This window comes from Girardinichthys multiradiatus, chromosome 22 (assembly GCF_021462225.1).
Source record: "Girardinichthys multiradiatus isolate DD_20200921_A chromosome 22, DD_fGirMul_XY1, whole genome shotgun sequence".
NCBI lineage: Eukaryota > Metazoa > Chordata > Actinopteri > Cyprinodontiformes > Goodeidae > Girardinichthys > Girardinichthys multiradiatus.
In genome coordinates, this window is record NC_061814.1 from 45308352 (window position 1) to 45321848 (window position 13497).

The window sequence follows — 13497 nt, forward strand, 5'->3', positions numbered from 1 at the left end:
TGCGTTTTTTATAAAAATGATCTTTATTGGTGGCAGAATATTTCAGTTTGCATTTAATGAGACGTTTCTATACATTCAAACTACAAGCACAGAACTGCCTTCATAGAGAATCAGTTACAGTCTGAACTAGCTAGCTAATGCTGGACCTAAAGAACCCTGAAAGAAAAAATGACTCCTACACATCTGGACTGTTCTTGGAGTTCTCCAGCTCCCACTTTTCCAGAAAGTCCTGAAGGTTCAAGTTGAAAACATCAATGCCCTTAGGAGACAGGTGGATGCCATTGGCCCGGTACAGGCCCGTGTTTGTGCCACACCGAATGTTATCATGGTTCACTGAGGTGCCACCCAGCTCTGAGACAATGTTGTGGATTCTACGGTTCACCGTTGTGCGCACCAGATCAACTTCATGGCTGTCCGGAGAGTGACGCCACACCCTCCGAGGGAGGATATTGGACCACACAAGGAGGCAGTGTGGGAATATGCTCCTTATGGAGGTCATATCCTTCTTCACAGAGGCCAGCAGGTTAGTGGGGCTCTCGGTGCTCAGGTCGTTTCCCCCCAGATGAATGACAAGAATGTCCGGGTTTGGCCAGGTGACCTTCAGCTGGTGGAGCTGGGGCAACAGCTGAGACCATGTCATGCCCTGGATACCCTTCCACCAGACTGTCACCTTGCTGGGGTCCATGCCCAGCTGCATACCTACCTCTGGAGATTTGGCCCGTGACTCAGCCCAGTACACAAGTGAATGACCACAGATCCAAACGTTCTTGGGCTCGCTACTGATTGGTTTACCTAGAGATACACAACAGGACAGTTCAGTAAGTCAGCAAGCTTCAGGATCATCTGAGAGGTATGACCTTGACCTGTTTCAGACTCCACGACAGGCTGCTTTCACAAAGATCTATTCAAGTTTCCTCTTAAATCAGGATGGTTTTTAATGAGGCGCCGGAAAGGTCAAAGATCATATGGGTTCAAGGATACAATAATGCATGCATGATATCAGAAAAATATTTAACTGCAACATTATGGCTTAAATTCATGATATTAATGACAATTAACCCACAATTTCACAACAACACACCAAATATATTTTCATTATACAGAGCATAAATCTGACACTTAAAACAAATCCCACCAAAAATTGCATCCAAGCTGATTGATGCAATTATAATATTTTGTGTTCACAGACTGCAGGTTTACTGGTGGTTCCTAGAGTCTCTAGAAGTAGAATGGGAGGCAGATCCTTTAGTTATCAGGCTCCTCTCCTGTGGAACCAGCTCCCAGTTTTAGTCCGTGAGGCAGACACCCTGTCTACTTTTAAGGCTAGGCTTAAAACTTTCCTTTTTGATAAAGCTTATAGTTAGAGTGGCTTAGGTTATCCTGAGTTATCTCTGTACCTCAAAGTTGATCTGTTCTTTCTTTCTAGATGAAACGACTAAAGGAGCTACAACCATTAACATTTACTTTTCCTTCCCATAGAAAGTACTCCTGGATCAGTGCTTCTTTGTTCTCTTTGTGTCTCTGCTCTGTTCTCTCAAACCTCCAGTCGGTCGTGGCAGATGGCCGCTCACACTGAGCCTGGTTCTGGTTCTGCTGGAGGTTTCTTCCTGTTAAAAGGGAGTTTTTCCTCTCCACTGTCGCTACATGCATGCTCAGTATGAGGGATTGCTGCAAAGTCAACACCAGTGACTGTCCACTGTCTCTACATGCTCATCCAGGAGGAGTGAATGCTGCAAGTCACTGACTGGATGCAATCTGCTGGGTTTCCTTAGATAGAAAAACCTTTTATCCAATTTGAATAAGAAACCGAATTGTTTGATAAGTAGGATCAATTTGAATAAAGTAAAGTAACATTACCCCACTAGAGTTTCAAAGGAAACTCAGCATCTCTGAGTTCGAGGCACAGAGTGCAGCCAGCTACACAACTGACAACTGAAACCTTCCTCGACGGTATAGGAAAGACTTTTGGTAAGAAGGTAAGATGACAGCCGCCAATGAAGTATCCAGAAAGCCTGAGGTGTAACTGTTAAAGATTTGTTCAAGGGTTCCACTATAATCTTATTCTCAGTTTAGTACAGCCAATCCTAGGATCCCTATGAACCATCCATGAGAAGAAACAGGATGATCTTTTCTACCTAATCTAAAAACATTCAAGATCAACACGGGACGATATTGTAGAAGTTATTTCTGGTAACATCTGGCCCAATGACATTACAGCAAATCCCTTACATACAAATAGTAATTTCCTTTATCCAGTCTGTGAATTAGCTTAAATTTCAGGGTATGGACATGAACTTGTGCAACACTGAGCCACCTCTGCACCTGAACATTAAAGACCTTCATCAGACTGGTCGAGTGTACTTATCAATAGGAAACCAATGCATTTGATGGGACAGTTTGCTTAAGAACTGCTTCTCATTGTTCAACTGAATTTCATTTCAGTTCCTAAACTCAATACTAGACCACCCTAATCTAAATCATGAATATAGATGCTCAACTGTGGATGCTAACCACGCAAGTTCTGTAGAGTGTGCAAAAGTTACAGACATTATGAGATGATGTCACACAGTTAGGAAAAACATTACTTATGAAGTTTAGTTTATTTAGTGTCAGACTTTTACAGAGAACTGAAGCATCAACTAGGCTCTAAACCAGTCTGGGTTAACCTGGGCTTAAAGGGATATCAAACCTTTAAGGCTGTACACTGACTCCAATAGACAATTAAGAAATACAGATATCCTGAATTATTCTGCTACATTAACAGTGGTTTGATTGTAAAGTAAAGTCAAGACAAAACTTTCTGTTTAATAAAAGTTACACGAATTATACCTGTAGAGAAGAACTTAGCATGATGATCAATTAATAAGAATTTATCTCAAAGCGCTAAAGAATACATCCTACAACTCAGCATTTAGAGATAACTGACCATAAACTCTTCAGACCAACTTTAACATTTGATAAAGAACACTCATGTAATGATGTTTTAGATTTATACTGTTCTGTTGGACTCAAAGATTGGTCATACATCTCCTGAACAAAGGTGGGCCACATCCCTAAAAAGCCCAACCTTTCATAGGTAACAAGGAAGTAGCAAGAGAGAAAAGATGCATCTGTTTAACCTTTTCATTCACAAATGACTTTTAGCAGCTACACATTTTCAAGTTAAAACAAAACTTTGGTAAAAGCTGGCTGACAAAATGAATTATTTATACTAGCAGAATACAAACGTTATTCACTATGGTGTTTTACTTACTTTCTATCACCTTTATAAAATTTAAAGATGTTTTAGTAGAACACCTTGTTATGTTGAGGAAAACAGAACAGAGCAAAGGTGACTTACCCGGACGGGCTTTACTAGGACCTGCCTCAAAGACGTACCACGAACAAAACGCAACAATCGGTGAAACAAACACAGGGACTTCTACCAGCTTTAAGGAGGCTTTTGTGTTGTAAGAGACCCATAAGGCTTTTATTAACATGGCTTTTATGTTGAGAATGAATAAATCTAAGACAATAAACAGAAACACATCAAGTTGTGTTTAATTCAAAGAATCCCAACAGATTTAAGATCTTCCTAAATCTGATTAAGTTTTAGCTTTTAGTATTTACTAGAAAGATATTGTGCTTCAAATTGCAATTGATGAATCCTTCTACTTTAACAGATGATACCAACATTCACGTATAACTCTTACTGCTTTTAGCATTACTTGTCAATAATAGCCCCGGTTTACAACTAATGGTCCTTTTCCACTGGCTCGATTTGGCCGGAACAGCTCCGCACAGTTCTGCACGTTGTGTGTTGCATTTCCATAGACCTGCTTTCGCTCTGCTGAAGGCAACACCTCCTGGAGGCGCGGCTTTATAGCATCATGTGTCGTATGGGTGAGCTTAATTGGGGTTCTTCTTCAATTCCAAGAAGATATAAACCGAAATCTTATGACCGCCAGAAAAACTTGCATCCTCATCGTTGCTCCAAGGGGTGACTTTCCCGGATAACTGTCCGGACTCCATCTTATGTTTCTCTCATTCGCTTTAATGCACGTTTGAAAACGCCATTTGGTTTTTTTTTACGCCGGTCGACTCTTATGGCTGGCCGCGCCCACGGCCAATCACTGAAGAGCCGATTGTTCACGTCACGTACAGTACCGACTCGGCCTCGCTTAGCCCTGCTAAGAAGGAGGTACCGGTACTGAAAAAACAGTAATGGAAATGCTCGCAAAGCGATTTGAGTGGAGCCGAGTCAGGCCAAATCGAGCCAGTGGAAAAGGGGCATTACTTACCAAAACTGAACACCCCTAGTTATCTCAATCATTGTATTACTATCTAGACTGAACCCTGTACTGGTAAAGCCATGTCTACCAAAAGCCATCATGACCTACAGGGTTCACCAAGTCCTGGAGCAGATGTTCTTCATCAGGACGTCGGCCTAAAACATCGACCACACTGAGTCTCAAGATTCTTATTTCGGTAAAGTTCATGACACAGCTGGTAGCAACAAAAACTACTATTTGTTGGCATGAAGAAAACAAAAAGTTTAGAACCAAGGATGATTAAAACTGACAAGTAAAGATGGTGACATGACAAGGATTCTTTATTTTCTACAAAAGTTATCCTGGACAAAACTGAGGGTTTATTTCTCTCTCTTTCATTTAAACCCATTTCTGGTATTAAATTCAGGAAGCTAATCAGTTTCAGCATACATTTCTGTGTAGTTGTATAGTGCCTACTCTTAGTGGTCACTGCTGAGGTAAAACACTGACTGCAAAGAGAATTTCCTAAGTGTCTGCAGGGAGGGTGACGTGCCCCCTCTTTAATTGGCCTTAGAGTCACCCAAGTGAGCTGGCTATGTCCCAAGACAATGAAGCTTCATGGAGGAACTGTTGGTTATAACGGTCAGCTTCATGAAGCCTCTATAGGTATATCTGTTTCCACAAATATAGTCACCAATAATCTCATGCCTTGTTCTCCTTTAGATCTGGAGGAGTTGACTGCAGGTCTCATGATTTAGGCTAACATTAGCATATTTAGTCTCTTAATATGACTCCTTGATTATTCACCTTTTAACATACTCTACTCACAAAAAGTTAGGGATATTTGGCATTGGGGTGAAATTTCTGGAAAACGTAATGAGTTCTTACTACACTAATATCATATAATGACAGTTGACATTACGTAGAAGCATGCAATGGTGACTTCCTCATCGCAATTTATTGTAACAATAGCCATCAACAGTGGTGGGTAGACCATAAAAGTCTCTCATTAACGTGTCAGGTGACCCTGGGTATCAATTAAAGCTCGACAACAACGTCTCCTGCTGTTCAAAAGTCGACTTACTGTCTGCTGAGGCATGGCATGTTACTCTTCTTGAAGAGCAGCCCTCAGGTGTTTGAGGTTCTGGGGTACAGAGTTACAAGCCTCTAGACAGCAACGCAGCCGGTCCCATAGGTTTTCTATGGGATTCAGGTCTGGAGTAAGTGCAGACCACTTCATTGGATGTACCCCAGTCTCCAGCAGCCCTTCCCTGATTATGAGACCTTGAGGAGCTGGAGCAATGTCATCCACAAAGATGAAATTCGGCATATGATGTTCATGCAGGAGCACAAAGACTTGATCAATGACGTTATTCCTGTGGAATGGGCTTATCATTGTACCATTCACAGTGTAGAGCGGTTCGGTATTTCCTAGACACAACGGCTAACGCTGTAACACCACCACAAAAGGTTCATCTTGTGACAGCAGTGGCTGATGCATAGAGCTCTCCTTGATGTCTTCACCATGTTTGGATCATCATTTCTGCTCAACTTGAATCAAGAGAACAGCACTGAGGTCCACTGGTTTCTCATCCAGGGTAAATGCTCCCTAAGCCTGTTCCTGGTGACGTGGTCAGGCATGCAGACCACGCGGATAGAAACGGTTTCTAATGGTCTACTCTTGGGTGCCTCTCACCTCCCTTAAATCTGTCTGGATTTAAGTGGCATTCATCATCCGGTTCTACAGGGTTCTGTTCACAATGAACTGGTCATCAGTGTGGGATGTAGCCAAAGAATGTCCACTTCTATGTCTTAATGTGACTCCTCCAGTCTCTCTGTTGCACCTTACTGATGACTCTCTGTGTCTCTAAGCTCAGCAGACACCTCCCTCTGAGAACATCCTGTTAATGGTGAGGTTCTGTTGATCAAATGTTAGGTTTCGTCGTGGTCTCATGTCAAAAAGTGAACAGCCTGATGAGGAGGACTGTTTAAATATCAATCCTGACTGAACCAAGAACTTTATTGGTCGATTCATGGATCAAATGGATGTTGGAAATTTTACTGTTACTGCAAGTTGTGCAAAAGACACTGTGTGACAGAGAAGGTCACATTAAGTTCAACTGTAAACGTCATAATGCATTTTAGATTCACCTGAAAGCCAAATATCCAAACATTTCAATGCAATTAAGTGTTTAGAGACCAATACAGTCTTTCAGTATCAATACTATTTGAAACTGTGAAAGACATTATCACAGACTAGCAACAGATACTGGGTTTCACCAGGGACCTCCAATATCAATCACTTAAAAATGCTTTGAATGGAATAGACTTGATAACCTAGGAACAGGTCAGGGCAGCGTTAGTCTACGCTCATCTTCACCAAGGTCCTAACCTGAAAAAGAAGGCAGTTGTTGAAATGCTTGTATGTTCTGAACATGTTTTCTTTATCTCGGAAATGCTGGGAGCCTGAGCTACTTTCTCAATAACCTTTTAGAAGTTGGAGAAAGCACCCAGAGTGACCAAAGAAAAAACTTTAGCTGAAAATGACAATATCTAGATAAAAGAATCTCCCTGCATCTTAATGACTAGCTGAGTACGGTTTCGTTTGAAATCTAAAAAGCCTTTAAGTATTAAGTTGATTAAGCTGCTATAACCGACTCCTAAATATAGCTGGGTTAACTGGAACTAAGTCTTAAAACAATAATACATTTTACAACAGTGCCTTCCTAACAAACTGCATCACTACCTTTCTAAGGAACTATTCTGAACTCCGACTCCGTCCCTATAAGCTAGATACCAACGGGTCACCAGATGCAGAGGAAAACACTTTACTTTGTAGAGTTGGGATTGCAGACGGCTTCTTTCCTTGATCGAAGGGTCAAAGCATTAGGTTGTTCATCGGCTTAGCGGCAGGTATAGCTCCATAAGTTTAAATCGACGCTTTGCTCATGTTCCAGGTGTTGAAGTCATGTACAGCTGTAAATGTCTTAGTCACCAAAATGTCTCTTGGTCTATCACAGATGGACAACAACGATAAACCCAAAAAATGCAAAACTCTGCTGCTGCAGCAGTCAGATTTCACACTCATGCTGATGGAAATGTTTTGGTAATGTGACTGAGAGCAACGCAACATAAATCCATTTCTGTAACAGTCTGGGCTCTACACTTGGACCTTGCTAAAGTCTTGTTTACATAAACTCAACCTAAGAAGGGTCCCTAAACTTTATATCTCGTGAATAACCTGGACACGTCCCAAGAAACACCAATTACATCGGACCTTCTTGTGGTATTTTATATAACTGATCTCTTCTGTCCGTTCTATGGGTCTACCAGTCTCAATGTGATTACCTGTCTAAATAAAAGTTAAGAAAATAAAATAACCTGGATGACTCTGAAGAATTCTGGAATCTGCTAAAAGTTTAAATAGTTTAGTTAAATAAAAAGACAGCATCACCAAAAACAGCATGCAGGTACCTTCTTGACATATAAATTTGCTGTGGCAGATTTTTGAACCTTACTATATGATAAAATGCCGTGCTAGTTAAGCATGTCTGTAAATAATGAAGTTGTTCTACCTGAGGAGGCTGGTGGACCATCTTTGCTCTTCTCTCCTTGTCTCTTGAGGATGAGCATCTCCTGGTACTGATGTTCTCTCTTCTCTAGAAGCCTCTGATTATACAAATCCAGCTGTGAAACAAGCACGACATCTTTACCAGTCAATCAAACTAATGAAAACCCTTTAATAAGTATGAACATCTCTGCTGATCTCACCTTCTCTTTCTGCTTGGCCTTTATGTCATCGTCTGTCTCTAATGAGGGCAGTGAGCAGGGGAATGACAGAGACTTTGAGGGTAAACTGAACTGGACTGATTTACCAGGTTTAGCAGGTGGCTGAGTGCTCAGAGACTTCACAGTCTCTATCAAATTCAAGCATCGCACCACCGTTGCAGACATGGCTGACTGGTCGCAGCTCGCAGGGCTCGAGGTTGCTGGTGTCACTGTGGGAGTGGGTAAGGGTGGTAAGGAACTGGATGCACTGGCTGCTGGAGTCGAACTGACATGGCCAATAAAAGGAAGCACTGTAGGAGCGGAGGTTGGGGTGAAAGGAGGTACTCCAGGAGATCGCTGTGGCGGAGGTCCAGGAGGAGGTCCTGGAGGATGCTGTACCTGACGTCGAGGGGGAGGTCCAGGGGGAGGTCCTGGAGGACCTCCCAGTCTATGGTGGTGTTGGGCAGCTGCAGGTGGAGCCGCATTTCCAGAGCTATTTGGTACAGAGCTTTGGTCTGGAGAAACCTGGGAGATGATACCAAGAGGCCAATTTAGTGGGGGGGTTGGATGTTGGTAGTGAGCAGGAGGAGGCCCAGGAGGAGGTTTTGGAGAGGAGATGGTGGGTGGTGCGCTCCCCGTTGTCTTAGTACGACACTGCAGATGTTGCACCTTCTTCAGCGCTTCCAAATCCCGTTGGTTGAAGAATTCATCACACTCTGATACAGCCAGCTTTGGTCTGCTGAGAGGTTCAAGACTGGAAGATCTCACAGGGGAAGGAGAATGGATAAGATCCATTTCCACAGAACCAGTTCTGCTACTCCGCAACTCTTCTTTTGGAGAAGAAAATGTCCCTCTTTCAGCCAACGAGGACTTGGAGCCTAAGGTTTTCTCCTGAGCTTGACTGGTCAGTTTGGAAACCTCTCCAGAACTCAGCTTGAGGCCAATTGAACGCAACAAACTCTGTATCTTATCGTAGGATTCTGCCTTTTGATCATTATTTGTTCTCTCAACTGAAGATTCTTTGAAGCTTGGCTTTTTATTTTCTACTTCATGGGCTAGACTGCTGCTGTGGGGCTCCTGAGCCAGACCTACAATCCGAGAGAAACCCTTGCCATCTTGAAGTGCACGCTCATGGGGCAGGAGATCATCTACCACATGTGCTAGTTCTGAGCTCTTCTCTGCAACAACCTTCTTGTTAAGCATGTCGAGGAAGCGGTCTAAAGGGGGTTTCTCGGGTGGTGGGGACTGCGGTGGTGTTGTAAATCTTTGTTTGGGAGAAGGGGTTCTTGGAGGAGAATCTATGGGAGAAGGAGGTCGGAAAGTAGACTGAGTGGAAGAAGTGGCAGCTGTGTGAGTCACGGGTTTGGCAGAAGTGTTAGGATTCTGGCTAGACTGAGAAAGTGGTGAAGAGTCATGTGGTTCTGGAGACCTACTTCGTATGTCTGGTGGGTACGGATCATAAGGTCGTTCCCTAAATGCTGGGTCGTAGAAATGATCTTCATAATGCTCATTGTATACATCGTATCGATCAGTGTAGCGATGACTGGTTGATGGTGCTCCACCATAGGGAGGCTCTCCATAGAGGCGGCTGTCATAAGGACGATCCTCGTAAGGCCGGTCACCATACGGTCGGTCTGCGTACGGCTGAGCGTACGGGTCGCCATAGGGCTCACCGTATCGCCGACCCGGGTACGGACCATATGGTCGGTCATAATAAGGATTGTTGTATGGAGGGCGGCTGTAGTCTAGTTCTTCTGGTCGCTTCTTTAGAATGGACCGTGGCATAGTTATCCTGCCGTGGTCATAGTCTATGCAGGTCCTTCCTCCAGGCTCTAGTCCCCTGGGGTCCAGTTCCACCAGAGACTTTTTATAAGCGATCATCTCATTAAGCTCCTCCAGCTCCCGTTTTTTTCTCGCCAGCTCACCATCTACGACTCCGCCTCGCCGTGGTGGAGGGCTCAGCTCCCGCCTTCTCCGGTGACCTTCCTCATGCTCTGTGCTGGATCTATTCCTCTTCTTGGAGACCCTGTCTTTGCTCCTCTCTCTGCCCCTTCTGGGGCTCCTACTGCAGCTCCTGCTGTGACTGTGACTCCTGCTGCGACTCTTGGAGCGGCTCCTGGTGTGCCTGTGTGAACTCTCTCGGCTCCGTCTGTACCTGCTGCTACTTCGCTCACGTTCAATGCTCAAGCTGCGTCTCTTTTTCACGACACGCCCAAACTGATCTCTTGATGGACTCCTGCTTTTACTCTTATCCTTACTCCTGCTTCGACTTCTGCTCCGGTGGCATTTGTGCCGAGTGATGCTGTAATCCTTCCTTAGGTTTTTAACTACAGCCTTTAGTTTGTCTGCCTCTGGTTTCTGGTTTCTGAAATGATAGAGGAGGTTAGAAGTGAAAGGGTTAAGGTTTTGATCCAGTAAAATGTCCAGAAATTAGAAATATCTTTACATACATGTTTTCCATCAAAAACATTAGACATTTACTCACTCAGTGCCTTCAGATGGTTTTGTCAACTTAATGGTCATCTGTCAAATCAAAGGAAAAAAAATTGTGTAGGTCAAAACAGAAATGATCTTAGATTCTATTACATGAAGCAGTTACCCAGCCCTGGTACGGCCATCCCTGGATTATCTGCAAAAATGTGACCTTTCGGCCTGTTTGGGAATGGCTTCTCGGTGTCTGAAGGTCTCTGCCCAGTATGTAGTCCCCTGATGTGAGAATAATCCAGAGGTGCTCACCTTTCCTTTGGTTGCACCAACACCGCTTAGTTTCCGAACCGGGAGGAAAACTTTTTCAGTAAAACGTTTGATCCTGATAGCCTGGTTCCTTCCTTCTGGTGTTTCGTGCTTTAAAAACAACAGAAGATGTTTTGAGGAAGAAATATAGAAGAAAAATAAACTCACTGCATCTCACAATCGGGACTGAAAAACACTCGAGTCGAATATTCTAGCACAAAAAAAAAGTTAAGGTTGTTGTTAAACAGACCGATAGACTAACCGGAACGATGCTGAACTCGACCTTCTCATTCAGCTCAAGCTTCTTCTTCTCCATCACCTCAGACATTTGAAAGAAGAGCTGAGGGTTCTTAGAACACTTGATGAGTCCTGAGTCCTCTGAGAACTCGATCACAATGCCCTGGTTGAAAGAAACATCAAATCAGACAGATGAACAGGTCTGACATTGAACGTAGTTGGTCGATCTCATCTAAACTCAAGTACAATATTCAGGACATAAAGTTTTCCATGTCTGGTTCACAACAGGACAATCACTGACCGGGAAACTCTTTAAAAGGACATTTACACTCAGATTTTTGTCCTGACAAAATAAAGATGAAATAAATAAAAGCCACTAGAGGTCTTACATGTTGACGTTGTTCAGTGGACTCTTCAAAGGAGTCAGGAAGAATTTCTACAAATGTTGCTCGCTCCTCTTTGGTGTCTCGGTGGGTGGCGAGGCTGAAGCGCACCTTTAGGATCAGATTTGGACGAAAACAACCCGATCACTCATGCAGCATCTGTTCAGGGTGCAACGGTACAGAAAATAACGACTTTAAGAGCAAAGCCATCCCTTTGTGAGGCTTCACTTTGTCCTCACCTTGTCTCCGACCAGCATGGTGGCTGTCGTCAGCATGTCATCGGCCCCGAAGGAGAGCTGCTTCTGTTTGCCACTGACTGTCATCACCAGTCGCCCCATTTCAGGGTCTAACAGTCCATCCTTTGCAGCTTCAGCTGGCTTGCTCTTCTCTTCCTCCACATCCTCTTCCTTTTTAACCTCCATTGTCTCATTTGTAATCTCCTCTTCTGCCTGCTCATCTTCATCCATTTTTTCCTGCTTAACTTTTACCTGCCAAGACAAAAATGGGATATTTATCAATTTCCAATGTTCTCAGAAAACATACAACCACAACCTTAGGTGCTGCTCTACCTTCCAGTTCCCAGTGTCTCCTTTCTCCTCCTCTTCCTGTTTCCCCTCTTTTGGAGAAGTTCTAGAAATGGCTTTGAGAACGGTGCCTTCAAACCGCTCTTTGCTGATGTCGTACATGGAGTTGGGGACTCTGTACCTGAAGCCGAATGGAGTCCACTGCAAAATGTCAGGCACATCAAAGATTTTACTAACCTCCTTTTCAACCCGACTTTCACCTTACCTAACCACATTTAAACAAGCTTTCCATTAATCTAAACACACCCTTATAAACTACACACCACCACCAGGTGGGCAGCTCTACCTGCACGTATGAAACCATCTCATTATCACCTTATCTTTGGCAGCTGCCAGAACTGCAGCCACCTCCTCTTTCTTCTTCCTCTCTGCCTCTCTCTCATATTCATCCTCCTTTTTCATCTCTTCCTCCTCTCTTTTCCTCTTCTCCTCCTCCTCTCGTTTTTTCTGCTCTTGCAGGATTTTGTCTTCCACCACCTTATTCTTCTTCATCCTTCTCAGCCTGATGGCTCTCTTGTCGGGTTTATCCTGCTGGGAAAAATGAGCGGTCAGTCTCAGCCTCTTTCTGCTACATCAGACCAGGTCGGTTCGGTTGCAACACTTGCCATGGTCAATGTGAACTCCACGTCTTTCCCGACATCGTCAGAGTTGAATTCTGTGTCACTAAAGTTTTCACAGATGTCAAAGGGAATTTCACCATGATTGGCTGAACCTATGACTCCCTCCTTGTCGCCAAGCAAGGCGATGGTACCCTAAACGACAGAAGACAACAGATGATGGATCTGTTTTATTACCACAGAACCTCAGACCCTCTATATGTTTAAACAATAAGCTCTCAGATTGGACTCTGGAACAGTTTTAACTAGGATGTCCCTGACTGTGGCTCTGTGGGAAGGGTAGCAGTCAGTGGGTCGGTGTGCAGCTTGGGAAAGGTCCTTAACCCCAAGTTACTCTCTGTCCTGTGCATCAATGTACGAGTGTTAGCCCAGCTGTTGATGTGCCTCCAGCACTCTGAAGGCACTGAACGACTAGAAAGGTGTTAAATAACTTTAGCTCCCATGGGGCTTTTCCACCAAAGATATTCCAGTTCTTAACTGGTTCCGTAAAAGAACCGGGTTCCTTTTCCACCACCTGATAACCAATCAGTCTAAACGACTCATCCATTTATTGTTTCATCTTCCCGTTTTATTCTGGGTTTTTATGAAGGATCATAGTTCATGGAGACACTTTAAGCTCATGAATAACATCGTATCTCCAAGTATCTCTGCGCACAGAACTAATCACCACCTTGGTTTAGTAACAGTCTGAAACAACCAGCAGTGCTGCTGAACGCACCAGCAGCTGAAAACTGGACTTCAACAGAACCTTTACAGTCCACCTGGAGATATTAAATGACCAACAGGGTTAAAGATCTGAGTCTGAAAAAAGGTTCCGGGATTCAGTAGAATCACTGGCCAGCTACATGGCCGGTAGCGTGGAAGATAAAATGGCAAGTAGCATGGCAAGGATCATGACCGGTAGCATGTCGAGGACCATGACCAG

At 43.8% G+C, this 13497-nt stretch overlaps 1 protein-coding gene across 3 annotated transcripts in view; it reads right to left on the bottom strand.

Moving 5' to 3' along the window:
* The window catches only part of si:dkeyp-121d4.3, a 32726-nt gene continuing 19229 nt past the window's right edge, over nt 1-13497 (bottom strand). For 2 of the 3 annotated variants that reach the window (XM_047351051.1, XM_047351049.1), the window contains 11 exons: nt 12561-12707; nt 12271-12483; nt 11941-12096; nt 11611-11859; nt 11378-11482; nt 11014-11151; nt 10755-10862; nt 10504-10541; nt 8022-10383; nt 7826-7937; nt 1-792 (listed from right to left, as the gene is read on the bottom strand). In XM_047351051.1, coding sequence (XP_047207007.1) covers nt 176-792; nt 7826-7937; nt 8022-10383; nt 10504-10541; nt 10755-10862; nt 11014-11151; nt 11378-11482; nt 11611-11859; nt 11941-12096; nt 12271-12483; nt 12561-12707 — 4245 coding nt within the window. In that variant the 3' untranslated portion in view covers nt 1-175. The remainder of the gene's footprint in view (nt 793-7825; nt 7938-8021; nt 10384-10503; nt 10542-10754; nt 10863-11013; nt 11152-11377; nt 11483-11610; nt 11860-11940; nt 12097-12270; nt 12484-12560; nt 12708-13497) is intronic. The other variant, XM_047351052.1, reaches the window with a different exon arrangement.